At 39.5% G+C, this 26254-nt stretch overlaps 1 protein-coding gene across 4 annotated transcripts in view; it reads left to right on the top strand.

Annotated features, from left to right (window-relative positions):
- Positions 1–26254, top strand: part of KLHL2 (kelch like family member 2) — a 154854-nt gene that overhangs the window by 43672 nt on the left and 84928 nt on the right. For 3 of the 4 annotated variants that reach the window (XM_043902693.1, XM_043902692.1, XM_043902695.1), the window contains one exon: positions 10370–10491. The exons of the other annotated variant lie outside the window; for it this stretch is intronic. In XM_043902693.1, the coding sequence (XP_043758628.1) occupies positions 10370–10491 (122 nt within the window). The remainder of the gene's footprint in view (positions 1–10369; positions 10492–26254) is intronic. 4 annotated transcript variants of the gene reach the window in all.

Below are 26254 nucleotides of genomic sequence, written 5' to 3'. Positions count from 1 at the left end.
GATCTCTTCCATTCCACATTATTGTACAGTATCCACTTTTTGTCACTCATCACATTTTCTTTTAAAATTGGAATGTTTTTGTTAACATTTCAGTAGAGAATTGCAGGTGGAAATATTGCCAAGAAGGTTTTATTTCCACTTAATTATGTGGGACCCAGACATCAAAAACAAATTTTCAAGAAATCTGGAAACCATTGTGTTGTTTCTCTAACAGGAAAGGGATGATGGCATTGTTTTCATACTTCTTTTATCTTTGATGCTGAAAGCTTGGCTTCTCTGTACAGCAGTGTCAAATCAAATGTCAGAGACAGAGTTTGGGTAAAGTAGAGAAGAATTGCTTTATTGCTTTGCCAGCAAAGGATGACATGGTGGCCTCATGCCAGCAAAACCATGTGTCCCTTCTTGGGAAAAAGAGAAGTTCTGTAATAATTGTTCAAAGAGGGCATTATCAGACATCAAAAAATTAATGTAATGAAGCTGATCCAAATGGTTTTCACTGCTTAGGTTGGATAGTTTTGAGTATATTGGTTATCTCTCATGTGATGTATCAGTCTGTGGACATTCTGATGGGTTGGTGGTGAGATAAGTAGGAGTCAGCATCATCAAACTTCAGGTTCAACTGGTCTGGGATCTACATGCTTGTGGGCAGCATACCATCATTAATCATCTACTTCTCCCATCTGGAGGGAATTTCAATATCTGCAAAATAGTTCAAAAATATTGTTGTGTGTATCCTTTGATGTGGAAACAGGACCTTGCCCCAAGGCTGCTTTTGACTGTTTCACCTCCCTTCCATAATTAACAACTGCTTGCATCTGCCCATTGGAACTCAGGGAAAGTCATGGAGGCTGAATAAAGGCTGTTTCTATAATGAAAGAAATGGGACAAAAAAGGCCTTGTGACCAGGAGCCCCACAGGACCCTGCACGGTATCAAAACTTGATGAATGTAGAACTAAACCTTTTTGGCAAGGTGTCCCCTAGTGCTCAACATTATTTTTAGACTGTCTCATTTTTAACTGAGTTTTCTTTCACCGTTGCTTATGTCTTCCTATTCTTGGGCCATTATATGTCCATGCATGTGTGTCCAGGCCTGCTTCTAACTCTTCATGAGTCCCCTGGGTTTAGAAGCAATCCTTTCTCTTTTCTGCTTCTCCATTTCTCTCCATAAAAGAGGATCTTATTTATGATCCCTGAATGCTTAACTAGTTCAGTGGGTAGTAGGAAGGGGGTCTTGTACTAAGTATTTAATGGAGTGATGTAGAAGACATCTGGTTTTCATAATAAATTGTTGTTGTTCAGCCCCAGTCGTGTCCAACTCTCTATGACACCATGGACTGCAGCATGCCAGGCTTCCCTGTCCTTCACCATCTCCCAGAGCTTGCTTAAACTCATGTCCATCGAGTCGGTGATGCCATCCAACCATCTCATCCTCTGTTGTCCCCTTCTCCTGCCTTCAATCTTTCCCAGCATCAGGGTCTTTTCTAATAAGTTGGCTGTTTGCATCAGGTGGGCTTCCCTGGTGGCTCGGACGGTAAAAGCGTCTGCCTGCAATGCGGGAGACCCGGGTTCAATCCCTGGGTCGGGAAGATCCCCTGGAGAAGGAAATGACAACCCACTCCAGTACTCTTGCCTGGAAGATCCCATGGACAGAGAGCCTGGTGGACTGCAGTCCATGGGGTTGCAAAGAGTCAGACACGACTGAGCGACTTCACTTCACTTCACTTGCATCAGGTGGCTAGTGTATTGGAACTTCAGCTTCAGCATCCAGTGAATTAACTTCCAGTGTCTCTCTTGCTGTCTTGCATACAGGGTTATCGTTACCATCTTTCTAAATTCCATATATGTGTGTTAGTATACTGAATTGGTGTTTTTCTTTCTGGCTTACTTCACTCTGTATAATAGGCTCCAGTTTCATCCACCTCATCAGAACTGATTCACATGTACTGAATCATATGCGTGGATTTATCTCTGGGCTTTCTATTTCGTTCCATTGATCTATATTTCTGTCTATGTGTCAGTACCACACTGTCTTGATGACTGTGGCTTTGTAGTAGAGACTGAAGTCAGGCAGGTTGATTCCTCCAGTTCCATTCTTCTTTCTCAGGATTGCTTTGGCTGTTCGAGGTTTTTTGTATTTCCATACAAATTGTGAAATTATTTGTTCTAGTTCTCTGAAAAATACCATTGATAGGTTGATAGGGATTGCATTGAATCTATAGATTGCTTTGGGTAGAATACTCATTTTCACTATATTGATTCTTCCAATCCATGAGCACGGTATATTTGTCCATCTATTTGTATCCTCTTTGATTTCTTTCATCAGTGTTTTATAGTTTTCTATATATAGGTCTTTTGTTTCTTTAGGTAGATTTATTCCTAAGTATTTTATTCTTTTCATTGCAATGGTGAATGGTATTGTTTCCTTAACTTCTCTTTCTGTTTTCTCATTGTTAGTGTATAGGAATGCAAGTGATTTCTGTGTGTTAATTTTATATCCTGCAACTTTACTATATTCGTTGATTAGCTCTAGTAATTTTCTGGTGGAGTCTTTAGGGTTTTCTATGTAGAGGATCATGTCATCTGCAAACAGTGAGAGTTTTACTTCTTTTCCTATCTGGATTCCTTTTATTTCTTTTTCTGCTCTGATTGCTGTGGCCAAAACTTCCAAAACTATATTGAATAGTAGTGGTGAGAGTGGGCACCCTTGTCTTGTTCCTGACTTTAGGGGAAATGCTTTCAATTTTTCACCATTGGGGACAATGTTTGTTGAGGGTTTGTCATATATAGCTTTTATTATATTGAGGTATGTTCCTTCTATTCTTGCTTTCTGGAGGGTTTTTAATCATAAATGGATGTTGAATTTTATCAAAGGCTTTTTGTGCATCTATTGAGGTAATCATATGGTTTTTATCTTTCAATTTGTTAATGTGGTGTATTACATTGATTGATTTGAATATTGAAGAATCCTTGCATCCCTGGGATAAAGCCCACTTGGTCATGATGTATGATCTTTTTAATATGTTGTTGGATTCTGTTTGCTAGAATTTTGTTAAGGATTTTTGCATCTATGTTCATCAGTGATATTGGCCTATAGTTTTCTTTTATTGTGGCATCTTTGTCAGGCTTTGGTATTAAGGTGATGGTGGCCTCATAGAATGAGTTTGGAAGTTTACCTTCCTCTGCAATTTTCTGGTAGAGTTTGAGTAGGATAGGTGTTAGTTCTTCTCTAAATTTTTGGTAGAATTGAGCTGTGAAGCCATCTGGTCCTGGGCTTTTGTTTGTTGGAAGATTTCTGATTATAGTTTGAATTTCTGTGTTTGTGATGGGTCTGTTGAGATTTTCTGTTTCTTCCTGGTTCAATTTTGGAAAGTTGTACTTTTCTAAGAATTTGCTCATTTCTTCCAAGTTGTCCATTTTATTTGCATATAGATGCTGATAATAGTCTCTTATGATCCTTTGTATTTCAGTGTTGTCTGTTGTCATGTCTCCATTTTCATTTCTAATTTTGTTGGTTTGATTTTTCTCTCTTTTTTTCTTGATGAGTCTGGCTAATGGTTTGTCAATTTTATTTATCTTCTCAAAGAACCAGCTTTTGGTTTTGTTAATTTTTGCTATGGTCTCTTTTGCTTTTTTTACATTTATTTCTGCTCTAATTTTTAAGATTTCTTTCGTTCTACTAACCCTGGGGTTCATAATTTCTTCCTTTTCAAGTTGCTTTAGGTGTAGGGTTAGGTTATTTATTTGGCTTTTTTCTCGTTTCTTGAGGTATGCCTGTATTGCTATGAACCTTCCCCTTAGCACTGCTTTTACAGTGTCTCATAGGTTTTGGGTTGTTGTGTTTTCATTTTCATTCGTTTTTATGCATATTTTGATTTCTTCTGTGATTTGTTGGTTGTTCAGCAGCATGTTGTTCAGCATTCATATGTTGGGATTTTTAATAGTTTTCCCCCTATAATTGACATCTAATCGTACTGCATTGTGGTCAGAAAAGATGCTTGGAATGATTTCAATTTTTTTGAATTTACCAAGGCTAGATTTATGGCTAGATTTATGGTATGTGATCTATCTTGGAGAAGGTTCCATGTGTGCTTGAGAAAAAGGTGAAATTCATTGTTTTGGGGTGCAATGTCCCATATATATCAATTAGGTCTAACTGGTCTATTGTATCATTTAAAGTTTGTGTTTCCTTGTTAATTTTTTGTTTAGTTGATCTGTCCATATGTGTGAGTGGAGTATTAAAATCTCCTACTATTATTGTGTTATTGTTAATTTCCCCTTTCATACTTATTAGCATTTGTCTTACATATTGTGGTGTTCCTATGTTAGGTGCATATATATTTATGATTGTTATATCTTCTTCTTGGATTGATCATTTGATCATTAGGTAGTGTCCATCTTTATCTCTTTTCACAGTCTTTGTTTTAAAGTCTATTTTATCTGTTATGAGTATTGCTACTCCTGCTTTCTTTTGGTCTCTTTTTGCATGAAATATCTTTTTTCAGCCCTTCACTTTCAGTCTGTATGTGTCACTTGTTTTGAGGTGGGTGTCTCGTAGACAACATATATAGGGGTCTTGTTTTTGTATCCATTCAGCCAGTCTGTCTTTTGGTTGGGGCATTCAACCCATTTACATTTAAGGTAATTATTGATAAGTATGATCCTGTTGCCATTTTGTTTATTGTTTTGGGTTCAAGTTTATACATCCTTTCTGTGTTTCCTGTCTAGAGAAGATCCTTTAGCATTTGTTGAAGAGCTGGTTTGGTGGTGCTGAATTCTCTCAGCTTTTGCTTGTCTGTAAAGCTTTTGATTTCTTCTTTGTATTTGAATGAGATCCTTGCTGGGTACAGTAATCTGGGTTGTACGTTATTTTCTTTCATCACTTTAAGTATATCCTGCCATTCCCTTCTGGGTTGAAGAGTTCCTATTGAAAGATCAGCTGTTATCCTTATGGGAATCCCCTTGTGTGTTATTTGTTGTTTTTCCCTTGCTGCTTTTAATATTTGTTGTTTGTGTTTGATCTTTGTTAATTTGATTAATATGTGTCTTGGGGTGTTTCACCTTGGGTTTATCCTGTTTGGGACTCTCTGAGTTTCTTGAACTTGGGTCATTATTTCCTTCCCCATTTGGGGGAAGTTTTCAACTAGTATCTCCTCAAGTATTTTCTCATGGTCTTTGTTTTTGTCCTCTTCTGGGACTCCTATGATTCGAATGTTGGGGTGTTTTACATTGTCCCAGAATTCTCTGAGGTTGTCCTCATTTCTTTTAATTCTTTTTTTCTTTTTCCTCTCTGTGTTATTTATTTCTACCAGTCTATCTTCTACCTCACTTATCCTATCTTCTGCCTCCATTATTCTACTGTTGGTTCCCTGCAGAGTGTTTTTGATCTCATTTATTGCATTATTCATTATATATTGAGTGTTTTTTATTTCTTTTAGGTCTTTGTTAAACCTTTCTTGCATCTTCTTGATCCTTGTCTCCAGGCTCTTCATCTGTAACTCCAATTTGCTTTCAAGATTTTGGATAATTTTCACTATCATTATTTTGAATTCTTTATCTGGTAGATTCCCTATCTCTTCCTCTTTTGTTTTTTTTTTTTTTTTTTTTGGCATTTATCCTTTTCCTTTACCTGCTGGGTATTTCTCTGCCTTTTCATCTTGTTTATATTGCCATGTTTGGGGTGGCCTTTCTGTGGTCTGGCAGTCTGTGGTTCCTCTTTATTGTGGAGGTTCCTCACTGTGGGTGGGGTTGGACGGGTGGCTTGTCAAAGTTTTCTGCTTAGGGAAGCTTGTATCGGTGTTCTGGTGGGTGGAGCTGGATTTCTTCTCTCTGGAGTGCAATGAAGTGTCCAGTAATAAGTTTTGAGATGTCAGTGGGTTTGGTGTGACTTTGGTCAGCCTGTATATTGAGGCTCAGGGTTATGTTCCTGTGTTGCTGGAGAATTTGCATGGTATGTCTTGCTCTGGAACTTGTTGGCTCTTGGGTGGTGCTTGATTTCAGTATAGATATGGAGGCGTTTGATGAGCTCCTATCGTTTAATGTTCCCTGGAGTCAGAAGTTCTCTGGTGTTCTCAGGATTTGGACTAAAGCCTCCTGCCTCTGGTTTTCAGTCTTATTCTTACAGTAACCTCAAGACTTCTCCATCTATACGGCACCGATGATACAACATCTTGGTTAAAGATGAAAAGTTTCTCCGCAGTGAGGGACACCCGGAGAGGTACACAGAGTTACATAGAAGAGAAGAAGGAAGAGGGAGTTAGAGGTGACCAGGAGGAACAGAGGGGGTATCAAAAGGGAGAGAGCAAGCTAGCCAGTAATCGCTTCCCTATGTGCTCGCCACAGTCTGGACCCCTCAGAGATGTTCACGGGGTTACACAGAGAGGAGAAGATGGAGGAAGGAGACAGAGGTGGCCGGGAGGATAAAAGGGGGAATCAGAAGGGGAGAGACAGGTCCAGCCAGTAATCAGTTCCCTAAGTGTTCTCCACAGCCTGGAACACACAAAGAGATTCACCGAGTTGGGCAGAGAGGAAAAGGGGGTGGGGGTAGATAGAGGCGACCTGGTGAAGAAAAAGGAGAGTCAAAAGGGGTAGAGAGCAATCAGGCTAGTGATCCTGCTCCTGAGTGAAAATGGGTACTGAAGGTTGGGTTCTTAAAGGTACAAAGTTGATAACAAATACCAAAAAGCAAAGATTAAAAATCTTGAGTAGAGGTTAAATTCCCAAAAATACAATATTTAAAAAAAAAAAAGAAAGAAAGAAAATCAAATCAACAAACAAAAAAACAAACAAAAACAAGCAAAAAGCAAAAAAAATAAAGTCACAGAAATTATAAAATATGTATATATGAAGTTTGTTTTAAAAATAGGGCCTTTTTTTTTGCAAGGTAATAGTAGGTTATAAAAGTGAAAATTAAAGGAGTAATGGGGACTTAAAAAATAAAAAAAACTAAAAGTAAAAAATTTAAAAAGTTTTTTTAAATTTTTTTTTTTAATTTAAAAAATTATAGTAGTAAAAATATATCTGAGACTTTCTCTGGAGCTGTTGCAGACAGTGTGGGGTCAGTTCATCTTCAGATAGTTCCTTGGTCCGGCTTGTACTTCTCAAGGTCTATAGGCCCCTTCCTATGTAGTTGGTGCTAATTCCAGGGTTTTAATCTGTTGCACCTGTCACTTCCAAAGCGGTTCCCTCTGTTTATTTTAGCTTCTGTCTGCTGGTCTCTTCTGTGTCTAATTTCCGCCCTGTCACAAGGGGTGCGGTGGTGGTCACTATTTTTTTGTTTTAGGCTCGCTTGGTCAGTCGTGCTTTGGAGAGGGAGGAACACTGGGAACAACTGTCACTGGCGAGTGCTCACACGGGGGTTGCCCCCGCTCATGGCATGTGTGCTCTCCCCGTCTACACTGCTCAGACTCTAGGTTGCTCTGCCGGGAACTGTCTGATGCAGGCCCTGGTTTACATGCACTTCCCAGGTCTAAGCTGCTCAGGTTCAGGGTCTCGGGTACTCCACAAAGGCGCAGACTTGGTTGGGCCTGCGTTTTGCGCCCGGCCCAGGCCCAAGCAGCTCAGGTGACCAGGTGCTTGTCATGCGTATTTGCCCCCAGTTGGAGGCTGCGGCTTACCCCCTCCCCCGTTCCAGCCGCTAGGTTTTCTGGGTGTACAATGGGCGCGCCTTCTTAGGTGTGCTGTGTGTCTATTCTGGGGAGCTGGTCTCTGGCTGCAACCCTCTGGTGGATGTCGATTGTCCAGAATCCCAAGAAGTGTTGGTTAGCAGAGAAGTCTGCTTGCAGTTTGGTATCGGGTGCCTCTCTGGGGCCGATTGCCCCCTTCCGGCTCTTGCTGTCCTCCCCTGCCTGTCTCGGGCGGGGGATGGGCTGGTCTGCTGCTGGCAAACTCTGCTCAGTCCTTTGTTCTGTGAGTGGGCCTGGCGGTGTCTTAGGTTAGGGCTTTTCATGTGATCGCAGGATAGCTATCCCACAGTCTGGGTTGCTATCTCAAGCTAGAGCCCTCAGATTGCCCTCAGGGCATTCAGGCCTGGTCCTTACCCTAAGCAATGCAGCCCGCTCCTCCCTGTCCCGTCCCCCCCCCCCCCCCCCGCACCTTGCTAGTGGGGGATGTGAGCGTCTGGGCTGCTGCTCCACTGGGAGTTGCTGTTAGGCAGGTAATCTGTGGGTTTTAATTATTTATTTATTTTTCCTTCTGGTTATTTTGCCCTCTGAGATTCCAAGACTTGCCACAGACCCGCCAGAGTGTGTTTCCTGGTGTTTGGAAACTTCTCTCTTTTTTAAGACTCCCTTCCCAGGACGGATCTCTGTCCCTACCTCTTTTTTTTTTTTTTTTTTCTTTTAATTTTTTTATTAGTTGGAGGCTAATTACTTCACAACATTTCAGTGGGTCTTGTCATACATTGATATGAATCAGCCATAGATTTACACTTATTCCCCATCCCGATCCCCCCTCCCATCTCCCTCTCCACCCGATTCCTCTGGGTCTTCCCAGTGCACCAGGCCGGAGCACTTGTCTCATGCATCCCACCTGGGCTGGTGATCTGTTTCACCATAGATAGTATACATGCTGTTCTTTTGAAACATCCCACCCTCACCTTCTCTCACAGAGTTCAAAAGTCTGTTCTGTATTTCTGTGTCTCTTTTTCTGTTTTGCATATAGGGTTATCGTTACCATCTTTCTAAATTCCATATATATGTGTTAGTATGCTGTAATGTTCTTTATCTTTCTGGCTTACTTCACTCTGTATAAGGGGCTCCAGTTTCATCCATCTCATTAGGACTGGTTCAAATGAATTCTTTTTGACGGCTGAGTAAAATTCCATGGTGTATATGTACCACAGCTTCCTTATCCATTCATCTGCTGATGGGCATCTAGGTTGCTTCCATGTCCTGGCTATTATAAACAGTGCTGCGATGAACATTTGTCCCTACCTCTTTTGTCTCTCTTTTTATCTTTTGTATTTTGTCCTACCTCCTTTTGAAGACAATGGGCTGCCTTTCTGGGTGCCTAATGTCCTCTGCCAGCAATCAGAAGTTGTTCTGTGGAATTTGCTCGGCGTTCAAATGTTCTTTCGATGAATTTGTGGGGGAGAAAGTGGTCTCCCTGTCCTATTCCTCCACCATCTTAGGACCGCCGCCTCCTTTCCCAATTTTGAACCAGTCTGTTGTTCCTTGTCTGGTTCTAACTATATTTTCTTGACCTGCATACAGGAGGTCAAGTAAGGAGGCAGGTAAGGTAGTCTGGTATTCCCATATCTTTAAGAATTTTCCACAGTTGTGATCCACACAGTCAAAGGCTTTAGCATAGTGGTTATAAATGGTGGTATGGAAATTACCTGAGTATTAAGTTGCTACATATGACAAGCAGGAATGGATTTTGGGCTAGAAAGCCCTTTGACAGTTGCTTTGGTTGACTCACCTCTTTAAAATCCCTCTTTTGTCTTGCATTTCCTTGGCATTTTGTGTAATTTGTGTTCTGATTATTTCCTGCCTGAGAGGTGTGTCCTTCCTGAGGGCAGGGGCAGGCCCTGGAGTGCTTGTAAATGAGTGCTATGAACCTGGCGGTTAGCCTCATGGGGTAACACTATGTTCTAGTCATGAGTTGAAATTCAAAAGGGAAAGAAACTGCTTTAAAGCATTGTCAACTAAAAAAATGCACACATTAGAAGTGTGCATTATGTTTTATTCATTGGACTTTTGGAGGACTTTTGGAGCCCAGGGGGTAGCCTCTCAGCTCTTTCTGAGGGAATGATCTGAAGAAATAAGAGGAGCCAGGGTATGGAGGAGTTTTTGCAAAAATAAAAAATAAAAAAAGCAGGTAGTCGGAACATCTAAAGATGAAAAACCTGACAAGTCAATTTAGTGCTTTTATGTGTATGGGAAGATACACGAATCTGGGCTCATTTAAATCATTCCTTTATTATATATTAGTTTGCCTGTTTTTTTTTTTCCCCCCATTCTGAATTCCCTCGTGGTGTACAGTCTGGGGTGGCCTGCAGTGACTGATGGCTGCAACATCCTTTGTTGACTGATATGGCAGATGACATTCTTTATCCACAGCATGGACCAAAAAACGGCATGGACAGCATCAGACTGTGAATCTATAATGCCACAGGTGTTAAGAGTTCATGCAGTTGGACATGTGGCATGTTCATCACCGTGATGTAATTTTCAGGTATAAGTGGGTAACAGAGGTACTTTGTATGGTTTGTTCAGGTAAGCTTTTACGGGAGGTAAGGGAATATTGTAGGCTTGCTGAAGGGGCTGACCGTTTTGCCTGCTGAATACAGTGCATGGCTGGCCATCTGCCTGGCCTTGGTCTTCCTGCTGGGTGTCTGGTGCAGTGTCAACATTGCTCCTTATATTTTAGGTGAGATGAGTGAGAGCCGAGCAAAGAGAGTCCGCATCAAGGAGGTGGACGGCTGGACCCTGAGGATGCTGATCGACTACGTTTACACAGCAGAGATTCAGGTGACAGAAGAGAATGTACAGGTAAGGGCGACAGCTCGTACCATGTGGTTCTCTACACGTGCCAGTTTTCTAATGCAAAAGAGCATACCTGTGCACAGATACTTTGTATTGTGAAATGGAGTGTTTCCTGCCATATCAGTAAACAAAGTGCCACAGCTCTCTGAGATTCTGGCTCTCCACTGTGAATTTCTAAGCAATGCTGGCAAGCAGCAGCCCTGAATTCCTGAGCCATGCTGACAAGCGTCCCCACTCCCTGCAAAAGGAACTTAAGGATGTCACAGCTATCAGCAATTACAGCCCTCCTGTGTGAGCCAGAAGGCCCCAAGGGAATTCAAGAGAGGAAAAGATCTCTGTAAATATGCTGTATGCTGACCCCAGTTAGCCGAGATGCATATGAAAGGCATGACTTCAATAATCCCAGATGCTTGCACCTTCCCTGCATAGAAGAATGCTAAATTCCTTAACTTGATATCTGATTTTTCTTACTTACCAATAATCTTTGATGTTCAGACTGCCTGCCCACTTTGTGGCAAACTTATAGGTAGCCTGACTGTCTCCCTCCTGCCTCCTAGGAGCAGTCTCTCAGGGCTACTGAGACGCTGCCTCCTGTACTCCAAGTCCTAAATATTCCCACCAAATAAAATAACTCTGCTTTGAGGTTGGGACTGTATTTTTTAGTCAACAGTACCAAAGTAACAGAATTTGTTGTTATAACTATATTTTTAAGAGACATTTAGAATGATTATAGCTTTTTAATAATATTTCTGATTTCATTATCTTTCTTAAAGTTCTAAGACACAAAGTCTTTAGTTCTCTGAATGATGCTTGTTCTTTTATGAAAACATGACATATTCATTTATAAGTACTGGTCAGTGCTGCCCACTTTTTCCATTGTTTCCTGGAAGGTTAAGTCTGTAAAGGGTGTTTCTGATGCCCAAGAGCCTTTACTTCTTTGACTGTTTCAGCATCCTCTGTTAGTGATTCTAGAGTTCAGCTAAAATTTGACATTGCATCTGTCTTACTTTCTATAAAGAGTGAATGTTTTATATGTATGGTGCACATGTTTAATACAGGTGTGTGTGGAGTAGAAAGTAAAAGTCCCTGTTTAAAACTATACTTCTCTTTGTACTTACCCATCCCACACTCTGTTCCCTAAAGGGTAGACTCTGTTTGCTATTAATCTTTAAGACTGTTTTCTCTGCAGTTACACACACACACATACACAAGTTTCTTGACAAAAGTATATTTTTATTATACCTGCTCTTCTGTAACTTGCTTTTTCACTGAGCAAAGTGTCTTGAAATTCTTTGTATGTCAATACATATGGGTCCACCTCATTTCTTCTGTGGGCTCTCCCATGTGTTAGTTAGTATATGTGATTTTTCACCTTTACAAAAAATGTTGCAGTGAATGAGCATTTTTATATTTGCATTAAATTTCATGGGATAGATTCTTCAACATATACTTGCTGGATCAAAAGGTACATGCATATTTTAATTTCTGATAGACGTGCCAGACTGCCATCTAAAAGTTTGTATTTATTTATACTCCTTCCAATAGATTAGTTGTGTTTTGAGGATAGCAAAAAGAACTAGGGCTAACTTCTTAAGAAATAATCTGTATAAATTCTACTTGCACAAATAGGAAATCTTCTGTTCCTTGTAATTATGGCATATGAAATATGCCACAGAATATTTGAGTTGGGAGACTGAAATCTTTGCACTTTAACTTGTTAGGACATGCTGTTATTAAATTTTATATATTGGCAGTGGTGAGGCCTCCTGGTGATCCTTGCTAGATAGTCTCAATAAATCTCTGCTTGGAAGTCTCATTCATAAGGTAAAGCATTTGAAAAGCCTTGGTTGATCCTGAAGTCATATATAAAGGTGTGAATCAGATGCTCTGTGAACATTTTTTTAAACATGGAGGAAATGTTTGGTACATGTTATCTCATTCTGATCTTTTCTGTACCAGTAATGCTATTTGCTGGATTCTGGGGCATTATTTCAACAAGAACCCTGATCTTGGGTTTCTTTTGTCCCTTCTTTTTATTAGTTTTAGTGCAGAGTCTCATTGTGTCCCGTATCTGGCCTTCAGTAAATGAGCTACTGACTGGTTTCTTTGATTCACATAATGTGTCACCTGGGTAAAATTACAAAAAGGGTTTAGGCCTAGAAGACTGGACTGTGTGAATTCAGCCCTGAATGCTGTTTGTAGTAATTCTTGCAGTAAAGACATTGGCCTGTGAGGAACTGGGAATACCTTTCATGTTTCTTTTAATAGCTGTCATGTTCCAGTCCTGAAATGTTAGTCATCACACCTCTCAGAAAACCTCTTGTCCTGCTAATTTCCCTTTGTATGTATTGCTGACTCTTACAGGAATACATTCAAAGAGTTGTATTTGGTTGTATTGTTTTGTTGTTTTTTGGAAGAGGTATGTAGGGGTATCTTGGTATATGAAGCCTTATTTTATGCTCCATTGAAGAATACTTATTTTGGAAAAGTCAGTTTGGAAATAAAATTGGTTACAATAAGCTACCTTTTCCATAACAAGTATTTTTTAAAATAAAGTACAAAGTAAGGGCTTAACTCTTAAGATATGCTAAACTGCTGTTTCCTCTATTTTGTGTATGTTTGTCTGTCTGCACTTTGGAGATCTTTCTTCTAAATGCTTTTCACCTTAAGGAAAGAAACAATTCTGGGGAGGTATATGGTGTTCTTATTAATGTGAAGCTGAAGTTTTCAATAGTCCTAACTAGAAGTCCTGCTCTGAGTATATCTGCCTTGAACGTGCTGGCAATGGGGATAAAACTTTCTGTAATTCAACGGTTTATTGTTGTGGATAGATTTTCTCATGAGACCTAGAATCATATCTTTTGTCAGGTAGGTAGGTAAACTTCCTTTTGTACATTTCTCTTTAATAATAAAGTATAGTCTTAGGATAGCAGGTATCTTAGTATTCTACTTTGGGATTGCATGTTTTATATAGAATCATACATAGTGCCATAGAATGCTGAACAACTGACTCTTCACAGCTGTCTTTATAGAGTCTGCTGGTGACAGAGCAGGACCATAAGCCTGATTTCCCTGATTCCTAGTTAAGGGTCACTTTTGTGATACCATACAGTCTCCTTATTATGCAAATTTAAAATATAGAAAAAAACTGTTTGAAGTGAAGGTTATGTTAACTTTGAGTTGGAATAAGGGAATTAAGTAGTTCGAAAAGTTAATTCTAAAGGAGGAATAAATGTCACTTTATTATATAAGTATTAATAATAGGGTTTTACATTTTGACTGTTTAAGGTTTCCTGATTTCTTTTTTTGGTATTGCTGTTGGTTTTTGTTTAGGTTTTCAAATTTTGATTTTGACTTTGAGTAGTTGCTTTTAATTGCTTTAATAATTTGAGTCAAGTGAATTTTTTTAAGAGAAATAAAAGGAGAATATTTTACCATGACCACACTTTAAATTGAACTTTTATTTGCTGTTGTTGCTGTTGAATAATTTAAATTACTTGTGTCTAGTGTATCCAATCAAATTTTATGAACTTTATAAATCTGGGAACAGGGAAAATAAAGCCAAAGGCTACTATAAAAGTAGTCTTTTAAACTTTTTTGGGGTCATGGAATCTTTGAGAAGCTGATGAAAAACTGTGAACTTTTTCCCAAGTAAAGGGCACTAAAGCATATATGCACAGAGTTTTGCATACATGTTCAGAGAATTCTTGTACTTTGTCTCCCCTTACCTCCCCCACTGAAAATACTTGACTCTGTGTACATGTGTGTGTGTGTGTGTGTGTGTATGAAGGGTTTTTACATGGGTTTATTTTCAGTTGTATGCTAGGCATTTTACATATGCCTTTGTTGATATTCATCAGCATAGTAAATAGGTATTACTCCATTTTTCAAATGAGGAAGCTCAGGAGGGTTAAGTAATTAGTTCAGCATCACACAATAACTATTAAGTTGTCGTTAACTACTAGTGTTACTTAAAAAGTTTGTGAATTTAAAAATAAAAGCACATTTATAACTCAAAAAAATTTTTTGGTATCCCCCGAATTATTGAAGGTTTTGTATTCTTCATTTGATGTGTTGATTAACATGTTGAAGAATCCTAAAGAATACTGAATTTTTAAAAACATTCACTTCATTGCTAAATTTTTGGTTTTGTTACATGCATTTTTACTTCTCAGCTTTTGGGTATTTGTTTTGACTTGCTAAAGGTAGATAAGAGTTTTTCATTTGAAAAACTAAGTGTGAAAAACTAAGATAAGACTCTTAATAGACAGTGCCAATGTAAGTAATGATTTTGTTCCCAAATTAATATTATGAGTGTTTGTCTGCAGGTTCTGTCTACATTAGAACTTTTATCATACCAGAATTTAAGAAGCATCTGATATAATTTTGAATGGACTGGTTTTAAACAGTTCATGAAACTTGTGTGTTGCATAAACTGAAATTATTTGAGATAGAAAAGCTCATCCCTTTTCAAAAGGAACAGAATTAAAGCAAGAGTTTTTCAAGAGAAACTCACTGGAATGTTTAACACAACCTCAGTACAATAGAGGGAGAAGGCAATGGCGACCCACTCCAGTACTATCCCCTGGAAAATCCCATGGACAGAGGAGCCTGGTAGGCTGCAGTCCATGGGGTTGCTAAGAGTCGGACATGACTGAGCAACTTCACTTTCACTTTTCCTTTCATGCATTGGAGAAGGAAATGGCAACTCACTCCAGTGTTCTTGCCTAGAGAGTCCCAGGGACGGGGGATCCTGGTGGGCTGCCGTCTATGGGGTCGCACAGAGCTGGACACGACTGAAGTGACTTAGCAGCAGCAGCAGCAGTACAATAGAAAACTGAACATGGTGTGTCCATTTTCTTGGTTGTGTAGACTAGCATGTCTGTTTGAGATCAGAAGTGTCAGCAGTGTGTCATTGTCGAGCCTTTTACTTGAGGGCGCCTGAAAGGAGGGTATTTCAGGAAGGGCTTCCACGGTAGGATGCCTGTTGATACAATTGGGCACTTAATCAAAAAAAGGCTGTTGAAGTGGAAAAATTATTAAAGAGCACTTGTTTACCCTAAATATTTAATCCCAAACATGTTACTGTACAAATTATGCCAGTATTTTGTTGTAAAACTAAGTACAGCCAGCTGCTTGGAGAGACACATGCTTGTTCTTAAAGTACAGCAAGAACTGGGAAACTTGAGGGCTTCCCTGGTGGTCCACTGGTTAACAATCTGCCTGCCAGTGCAGGGGACACAGGTTCCATCCCGGGCCCGAGAAGATTCCACATACCATGAGGCAACTAAGCCCATGTGCTGCAACTACCAACCCTGCAGTCCAGAGCCTGTGAGCTGCAACTACTGAGCCCACCTGCTGCAGCTACCAAAGCCCTCTCGCCCTCGAGCTTATGCCCTGCAACAGGACGTTGTTGTTGTTCAGTCGCTCAGTCGTGTCCGACTCTTTGCAACCCCATGGAGTGCAGCAGGCAAGACTTCACTGTCCTTCACCATCTCCCAGAGCCTGCTCAAACTCACGTCCTTTGAGTTGGCGATGCCATCCAACCATCTAGCCTTCTGTCGTCCCCTTCTCCTCCTGCCTTCAATCTTGCCCAGCATCAGGGTCTTTTCTAATGAGTTGGCTCTTCATATCAGGTGGCCAGAGTTTTGGTGCTTCAGCATCAGTCCTTCCAGTGAGTATTCAGGACTGATCTCCTTTAGGATTGTCTGGTTTGATCTTGAAGTCCAAGGGACTCTCAAGAGTCTTCTCCAACACCACAGTTTAGAAGCATCAGTTCTTCAGTGCTCAGCTTTCTTTATGGTCCAACTTTCACATCCATACTTGACCACTGGAAAAACCATAGCCTTGACTAGACGGACCTTTGTTGGCAAAGTAATGTTTCTACAACAGGATAAGCCATGGCAATGATAAGCCAGTGCACTGCCCTCCGCTTGCTGCAACTAGAGAAAACCTGTTTACAGCAACGAAGACCTAGCATGGCCAAAAATAAATAAATAAAATTAAAATTAGAAAAAGAACTGAGACACTTGAAAAGAAATTTCAGTGCAAAGTCTTCCTCAGACTATAGACTTTCTCTGACATTCTTCACACGTCTAATTTGATTAAAAAAATTTTTGTAGTAACATATTGATCAAATCATTCTAAAGCAATCAAGCTCGGTTTCACATAAAAGCACTCTTTTTACACTCACATTTCATTGGATTACATATAGGTATTTAAATTATTTCAGTAGCAAGTGCATATGCCCCAGACAGATCTAACACACGTGTGTTGATGAATTGCGTGTCAGCTGAGAGGAGAGGTCGAAGCGTACAGGCCTGTTCACGTTCACAGAGCGCGGGAAGAGGTGGTCAGTCAGGCCACTGGCTAAGTGGGAGTTGTTGAAAGGATACTCTTTCTGTATTTCTGCATTGGATAGATCAACACTGGGATGAGATGCCCGTTGATGAAAATTTATTTTAAAATGAACACTGAAGAAATCCTATCAGTTAAACAGACGTTGATGGAATATCTGCTGAATACTCTGGCGTGTACTTATGGTCCTGATGCTACAAGAAATGAACAAGGAACAGAAAGCATAATGAATAGAGTATAGACTTTAAGCTGGATTCAAATCTTGGGTTTACTATTTAAACACTGTGTGACCTTGTTCAAAGTCCTTAACTTCTCTGAGCCTGTCTACAAAGTGGGGATGATTCTGTTCTTTCTTATCTAAGAGCTTGTGGAACATTGTGATTAGATAACTGGTTTATATAGAGGTGAGACATGCTGGGACTTCATTAAAAGTCCAGTTTGGATTGAGGTTTGAGCCAGGAATGAATGGAGCTAGGAATAAGGGTGCTAATCCGGGGTGGAACAGGGGCAAGTACTAGATAAATATTTCTTAGGTTGAGAGTAGTATGCATTCCAAATTAAAATGTTCAAGGTTGAGTGATAAATTCTCAAGTATGAATGAGGTGCCACAGGATCCCTTGCAGTGGGGTCTTGTGGTGGTGGTAATGCCTGCTGTTAGACTGATGATGGTGCCTTTGATCCAGAAAGAGCTGCTCTGAGTGAACAGTGATTCAAGCCTACAGCTTCTAGGTTCTAGCTTGTCTGGAAAGAGGCTTAGTAAGGGCTAGGCATTTATTATGACCAGAGCTAAGTAAGGTTGGTATTGTCATATCCGTATTCCCATTAGGGAACAGACTGTAAACCTTGAATCTGGGACTATGCTCAGTCCTGTGGGGCTTTAGGGCCACACATGGCTTAGTAAGCCTGAGGGTGTGTTGGGGAGCCTTCTACATTTAGAACAGCAAGTTTAATGACAGACTATAATCACTGATTAGGTCACTAATAAATTTTGCAGTCTTCATCAGGATTAGTTTAGGATTGAAGTTGAAGATCTAAGCCTTTTATGGTCTGCAACTAGACCAGGCTAGTTCACATAAGGATTAATAACCGTTTTACTGCTGTTCATGCGTGACTTGCTCTTTCCCTTTCATTCTTCTAAGCTATTGAGCTTGCTTGTATTTTCCACTGCTGGTATTGATTCTGATAAATTTCAGTTTTCAATAATAGTTCATTAAAATTTTATGGAACATCTTTTTTATGCCAGATAATGTTCCAGGAATTGACAATGCAATACCAAGCAAGACAGACAAGGCTCCTGTCCTGAGAACCTTAAACAGCCTGTTACTTTACAGCTAATTGGGTGTTTCTAGTGACTATAAACTGCAAGGAGATCCAACCAGTCCATCCTAAAGGAGATCAGTCCTGGGTGTTCATTGGAAGGACTGATGCTGAAGCTGAAACTCCAATACTTTGGCCACCTGATGCGAAGAGTTGACTCATTGGAAAAGACCCTGATGCTGGGAGGGATTGGGGGCAGGAGGAGAAGGGGACGACAGAGGATGAGATGGTTGGATGGCATCACCGACTCGATGGACATGAGTTTGAGGAAACTCCGGGAGTTGGTGATGGACAGGGAGGCCTGGGGTGCTGCAATTCATGGGGTCGCAAAGAGTCGGACACGACTGAGCGACTGAACTGAATTGAGTGAGTATAGATGTGTGTAGTGTCCAATGTACATCACTTCTAGGATCTAGGTCCCTGCTGATAGCGTTAGTAATCAGAGGGTTGTTGTAGTTAATGTGGAATCACAGAGAAGGGGTGGAGGCGGTAAGGGGGGTTACTTCTAATGGGTAAGAGAGGACTGTAATGAATTGTCATCCCACTATCAAACATACATTTCTAGTAAGGAATATTGATTGAGCGCCATCAAGTCTAATGTATCTCCACCCTGTGTGGTATCCAGAAAAATTCTCATCAGATAACGTATTTCTGAACATTTGATATTCTAGTAGTTGTCTTTCCTATCCTCAAACTCTTGGGGATGTGGCCAATTTGGTATACCAGCCATAGTTCTTACTGAGGCCAAAATTCCAACCAGAAGGCAGAGGACTAGTATTTTTGAACTCTTACCTGTCTCCAAATGGAAATTAACTAACGTTTCTACAATTAATAACATTATAAAAATTGTTGGAAAAATTTTTTATTCTTCAGTTCAGCCACTCAGTTGTGTCTGACTGTTTCCAACCGCATGGATTACAGCATGCCAGGCCTCCATGTCCATCACCAGCTCCCAGAGTTTACTCAAATTCATTTCCATTGAGTCGATGATGCCATCCAACCATCTCATCCTCTGTCATCCTTTCTCCTCCTTTCTTCAGTCTTGCCCAGCATCAGGCTCTTTTCAAAAGAGTCAGCTGTTCGCATCAGGTGGCCAAAGTATTGGAGTTTCAGCTTCAACATCAGTCCTTCCAATGAATATTCAGGACTGATTTTCTTTAGAATGCACTAGTTGGATCTCCTTGCAGTCCAAGGGACTCTCAAGAGTCTTCTCCAATACCATAGTTCAAAAGCATCAATTCTTCTCTGCTCAGCTTTCTTTATAGTCCAACTCTCCCATCCATACATGACCACTGGAAAAACCATAGCTTTGACTATATAGACCTTTGTTGTCAAAGTAATGTCCCTACTTTTTAATATGCTGTCTAGGTTGGTCATAGCTTTTCTTCCAAGGAGTAAGCATCTGTTAATTTCATGGCTGCAGTCACCATCTGCAGTGATTTTGGAGCCCCCCAAAATAAGTCTGTCACTGTTTCCCCATCTATTTGCCATGAAGTGATGGGACTAGATGCCATGATCTTAGTTTTCTGAATGTTGAGTTTTAAGCCAGCATTTTCACTCTCCTCTTTCACTTTCATCAAGAGGCTCTTTAGTTCCTCTTCACTTTCTGCCTTAAGGGTGGTATCATCTGCATATCTGAGTTTATTGATATTTCTCCCAACAATCTTGATTCCAGCTTGTGCTTCATCCAGCCCAACGTTTCTCATGATGCATATAAGTTAAATAAGAAGGGTGACAGTACACAGCCTTGATGTACTCCTTTCCTGATTTGGAACCAGTGTGTTGTTCCATGTCCAGTTCTAACTGTTGCTTCTTGACCTGCATACAGGTTTCTCAAGAGGCAGGTCAGGTGGTCTGGTATTCCCATCTCTATAAGAATGTTCCACAGCTTCTTGTGATCCACACAGTCAAAGGCTTTGGTATAGTCAATAAAGCAGATGTTTTTCTGGAACTCTCTTGCTTTTTTGATGATCCAGTGGGTGTTGGCAATTTGATCTCTGGTTCCTCTGCCTTTTCTAAAACCAGCTTGAACATCTGGAAGTTCACGTACTGTTGAAGCCTGGCTTGGAGAATTTTGAGCATTACTTTACTAGCATGTGAAATGAGTGCAATTGTGTGGTAGTTTGAGCATTCTTTGGCATTGCCTATCTTTGGGATTGGAATGAAAACTGACCTTTTCCAGTCCCGTGGCCACTGCTGCGTTTTCCAAATTTGCTGGCATATTGAATGCAGCACTTTCATGGCATTATCTTTTAGGATTTGAAATAGCTCAACTGGAATGCCATCACCTCCACTAGCTTTGTTCATAGTGATGCTTCCTAAGGCCCATTTGACTTCACATTCCAGGATATCTGCCTTTAGGTTGGTGATCACACCATCATGATTATCTGGGTCCTGAAGATCTTTTTTGTACAGTTCTTCTGTGTATTCTTGCCTCCTCTTAATATCTTCTGCTTCTATTCGATGCATACCATTTCTGTGCTTTATTGAGCCCATCTTTGCATGAAATATTCCCTTGGTATCTCTAATTTTCTTGAAGCGGTCTCTAGTCTTTCCCATTCTATTGTTTTCCTCTATTTCTTTGCACTGATTGCTGAGGAAGGCTTTCTTATCTCTCCTTGATACTCTTTGGAACTCTGCATTCAAATGGCTATATCATTCCTTTTCTCCTTTTTTTTCCACTGTCTTCTTTTCACAGCTATTTGTAAGGCCTCTCGGACAGCCATTTTGCTTTTTTGCATTTCTTTGTCTTGCGGGCAGTCTTGATCCCTGCCTCCTGTACAGTGTCACAAATCTCCATTCATAGTTCTTCAGGTACTCTGTGTATCAGATCTAATCCCTTGAATCTATTTCTCACTTCTACTGTATAATCGTAAGGGATTTGATTTAGGTCATACCTGAATGGTCTAGCGGTTTTCTCCACTTTCTTCAATTTAAGTCTGAATTTGGCAATAAAGAGTTCATGTTCTGTGCCACAGTCAGCTCCTGGTCTTGTTTTTGCTGACTGTGTAGAATTTCTCCATCTTGATTTAGGTCATACCTGAATGGTCTAGTGGTTTCCCCCACTTTCTTCAATTCAAGTCTGAATTTGGCAATAAAGAAGTTCATGGTCTGTGCCACAGTCAGCTCCTGGTTTTGTTTTTACTGACTGTGTAGAATTTCTCCATCGTTGGCTGCAGAGAATATAATCAATCTGATTTTGCTGTTGACCATCTGATGATGTCCATATGTAGAGTCTTCTCTTGTGTTGTTGGAAGAGGATGTTTGCTATGACCAGGGTGTTCTGTTGGCAAAACTCCTTTAGCCTTTGCCTGTATTGCAAGGCCAAATTTGCCTGTTACTCCAGGTATTTCTTGACTCCCTACTTTTGCATTCCAGTCCCCTATAATTAAAAGGACATCTTTTTTGGGTGTTAGTTCTAGAAAGTCTTCTAGGTATTCATAGAACCATTCAACTTCAGCTTCTTCAATATTAGCTGGTCGGGGCATAGACTTGGATTACCGTGATATTGAATAGTTTGCCTTGGAAATGAACAGAGATCTTTCTGTCGTTTTTGAGATTGCATCCAAGTACTGCATTTCGGACTCTTGTTGACTATGATGGCTACTCCATTTCTTCTAAGGGATTTTTGTCCAAAGTAGTAGATATAATGGTCATCTGAGTTAAAATCACCCATTCCAGTCCATTTTAGTTCGCTGATTCCTAAAATGTCGATGTTCACTCTTACCATCTCCTGTTTGACCACTTCCAGTTTGCCTTGATTCATGGACCTAACATTCCAGGTTCCTATGCAATATTGCTCTTTACAGCATCGGGCCTTGCTTTTATCACCAGTCCCATCCACAACTGGGTATTGTTTTTGCTTTGGCTCCGTCTCTTCATTCTTTCTGGAGTTATTTCTCCACTGATCTCCAGTAGCATATTGGGCACCTACTGACCTGGGGAGTTCATTTTTCAGTGTCCCATCTTTTTGCCTTTTCATACTGTTCATGTGCCTTATGTCAAAATAATCTGAAAAATAATTTCCTCTGAGAGAGACTGTAACTATACTCATAATCATGGTGTAAGCTTGGTTACAGTCATGTTTGAGATCTGCCCTTTGGTTATTTTGATTGAATGATCATTTTCCATTCTCAGCCACACATGTAGAAGTTGCCTGAATACCAAAGGAGTTCAGTAAAGAAAGGCTCATCTCCTAGGTTAAAGAACATCTACTGAATAGTTTCCCAGATGTTGACAGTGGCATCTTAGCATGAAATTATTTAAATGAGTATATAATACTGCTTGTTTAAATTAATATTGAACAACTGAGAAGATAATAAGGAACCTGTAAATTGACTCTCTGCTGGAAACTTTATGGGTCAGTGGACTCTTGATCATTGTCCTATTAGAATTCAAAGCTGAAATCTTGAACTTACTATCAACTTCAGTAATGGCTTTGAGTAAGACGTTAAGTTTTCTGTCTGATGTACAGCTATTAAATGAGGCTAATAATGATTCACTACCTCATAGGAATGCTGTAAAATATCACAGCTAAGACTTCTAAAAATACTAAGAGGCTCTATGATGTTAGTCAGGCTTCCTAGGTGTCTCAGTGGTAAAGAATCTGCTTGTTAATGCAGGAGACGTAGTTTGGAAAGGTCTTGTGCTGAAGTAAATGGGAACCCACTTCAGTGTTCTTGCCTGGGAAATCCCGTGGACAGAGGAGCCTGTACATACTTGAGGTCTCAAAAGAGTCAGATAAGAATTAGTGACTAAACGGCAACAATGGATCTTAGCCAGAAAATGCAACAGCAGTAAAAGGACTCGAGTCCTTGAGGAAGAACTCATTTGAGATTGTTTGGGATCACTGTATAAAAAGTGCTCATGTAATCTTTTCCTTACTCTTTATATTTTCACTCTTCATAATCAGCATATATTATTTGTGATCCCCCCCAAATAAAGGTTCATAATTTGCTGTTGATTCTCTCCACCCAACAAGTCTTGTATATTTGGATTAGTGTGGTGGTAGCACTCTGGGGTGGTACTGTTTTCTATCTTTGATTTATAACAGCCTTTTCCATTGGTTTGACTGTGGTGGCTGGAGATACTTCTCCTAGCAGAATCTACAGAACACTTGCTGTTTTTCCATTCAAGTTCTGTTTCTCTTAGGAAATAGAGAGTAAGTGCCTTGTGTCTAAAAGGATTTTTGGTAGATGATATGCTTGGAAAACACAGTTAACACTTAAAAAATAGTAAAAATGCCTTGAATCAAACCTTTAGGGTTAGTGGTTGTTTATGGTATAGCAATGGAAATCTTATGGGAGTGAATTTATCTGACATTCTAATACCTAGAAATCTGTTAACTTAGTATTTTATCACTCTACTGGAATAGTGGTAATTTTTGTTTATTATTATTATCTAGAGGCAAAACATGGTGAATTTCTTTTACATTAAAAATTACTGTAAAACTTTACTTATAGTTGAGTTTTGATCTTATGTATTAGTTGCTCAGTCGTGTCTGACTCTTTCCATCCCCATGGACTGTAGCCCACCAGGCTCCTCCATCCATGGGATGTTTCAGGCAAGAATATGGAGTGGGTTGCCATTACCTTCTCCAGGGGATCTTCCCAACCCAGGGGTCAAACCCAGGTCTCCTGCATTGCAGGCAGACTCTTTACCATCTGAGCCACCAGGGAAGCTTGAGTTTGATCTTAGTTGTATTTTATTGTGTTTTTAGTTAGAACTTGGTAAGCCTCATAATTTTAATCAAAATATTTGACCAGTGAGAACATCCAGTTTTTAGCCTTCCCAGTTAAATTATGTTTTACTCTATATAAGTTAAGATATAGAACAGAGAAAGAACTTATTCAAAATTTAATACGGAAAAAGTCACTGGGGTCAGCTAGCTTGAGAAAATCTAGAAGCTTTATTATAAGAACATCCTATAGAACTAGATGGACATCACACTTGAAGTGGTTTGTTAAGTTTTTGTTTGGAGAAAAGCTAGTTACTCCAGAAGCATTAGTAATTACGTTATTTATTATAGCTTCATATCATTGAAATATATAATCTTTGAAGGTGTCAAGACAGTTGAATTGTTTTGCAGTTCATGTTTTAAGAAGCTTCATGTGGTATATGCAAGGTATATAACTTGATAAATAAAAAATAAGCCTACCCTGATTAAGATTTAGCATCTTATAAACAATATTGAATAATTTGAGCAGGGATGAGAAAAATTAGAAATAAGTCAAAATCCTTATCATGTGGGTTTTTTCCCCTTGATCTTTGCCTTTTGTTTAGGTATGGAGCCTGCGTGGGAGATAACATGTTTGCATCAGGCATGTGGCAAGTCTGTCTCACCAAACCAGTTTAGGTGGTTAGTCTAGAGTTCTTAATTTATCTGTGATTCTGACATATTTGGTTTGAGATAAGCCAAAGGATTTATAAACCCTAGCATTATTTACATAAAATTTTTTACCTTTTGAACCTTGATGATTAATCCCTTGTCAGGTTAGTAAAATCAATGTGCTCTTCTAGTTTGAGTGTACTTGTGCCTTCCCCTAGGATGTATAAGTTGCAATTATTTTACTTTGTGTCACTAACATGTATTTGTAAGCTGCTGTTTTAAATTAACTTTATAATGACTAGTGTAGAAATTTGGTCATATAAATGTGTTTGATTTTTGGGGAGGGGTTACATTCTTATTTTGGATTCTATCAGATAGGATTATTATTTTTCATTAAAAAATGTGTTTCAAAATTTATAAAAACCTTCTATTGACCTTTGGTTAATCTCAGCGTTTGCTTAAAGCAGTCATTTTCCACCACTTAGTGGGCTGTAGCTTACATTCCATGGATTTTAACTTTTCAGTTTGCTAAGTTTTAACAACTGCATATACCACACCCAGATCAAGATATTGAGCATTTATAACTTCAAACCTCTTCCCTGTAAATCCCTCACCCCGAATCTAGGGTGATATGATTGCTATTACAACTGATTAGTTTTGCCTATTGAACTTCATATAAATAGAGTCACACAGAATGTACTCTTTTGAGGGTGACATTTTTGGCACAACGTAACATTTGTGACAGTCATTTATGTTATCACACGTTCCAGTAGTGTGTTTCTGTTTATAAATATGCTGAGTATTCGGTTGTGTGTATTTATTGCAGTTTTACATGTATACAGGTAAGGACTTCCCTGGTGGCTCAGATGATAAAGAATCCACTTGCAATGCAGGAGACCTGGGTTCCATCCCTCAGTCAGGAAGATCCCCTGCAGAAGAGAATGGCTACCCAGTCTAGTGTTCTTGCCTGGAGAATTCCATGGACTGAGGAGCCTGGTGGGCTACAGTCCATGGGGTTCCAAAGAGCTGGACACGACTGTGCAACTAACACTTTCACTTTCACCATGTTGATCTGTTTAAAGTTTTTTGGCTGTTATGAAGAAAATTTAAAGCACTCTGATAAGGAACATAAACAATAACGCTACAATTTAAGTGCTATTTGGGGTCAGGTAGAAGCTATGATTCAGATGGACTATGTTATGTAATTGCCTATTAAATATGTTTCTATTTTTTTCTTTGGTTTGCTTCGCATGTGCTTTCTTATCATGTACTTTTTCCCTTTTCCTTCTCCAGCTGTAATTTAATTTTATCTTAGAATCTCTTCTTATGTCTAGGCTTTGAGAAACAAAGTTGAGATATGATGTATGAATATTGATTGCAGACAGAGTTGAGAGGAGAGAGTATAGAATAATTTCTGATGAAAAATAACATGTACCTGAAAAGAGTTATTTATTTAAGGAATAAGAGTGTATTATATGGGAGAGAGTTTTGATTTAGCATAATATTTAGCAAAAAAACCACCAAATCTTTAAAAATAATTAGTAATCTCTTCAGCATTGAAAAAAAATCCCATTGAAATAAATTTGGTAATTTGTGGATCTTCTGAATAATGCAAAACAATTTAGAAAGATGATGGAAAAGTAATAGGCATAGACAAAAGGAGCGAGAAGGAGAGGAAGAGGAGGGTGTAGTACATAAGCGAGTCATGCTGTGCCATCACACGACCTGTTGTTTTTCTTTTAAGACAGGGATCTTGCTTAGTTTATT

This window comes from Cervus elaphus, chromosome 5, assembly GCF_910594005.1.
Source record: "Cervus elaphus chromosome 5, mCerEla1.1, whole genome shotgun sequence".
In the NCBI taxonomy this organism is placed as follows: Eukaryota; Metazoa; Chordata; class Mammalia; order Artiodactyla; family Cervidae; genus Cervus; species Cervus elaphus.
Note: the sequence above shows the minus strand (reverse complement) of the source record. Positions and strands in the feature narration are given on the sequence as shown.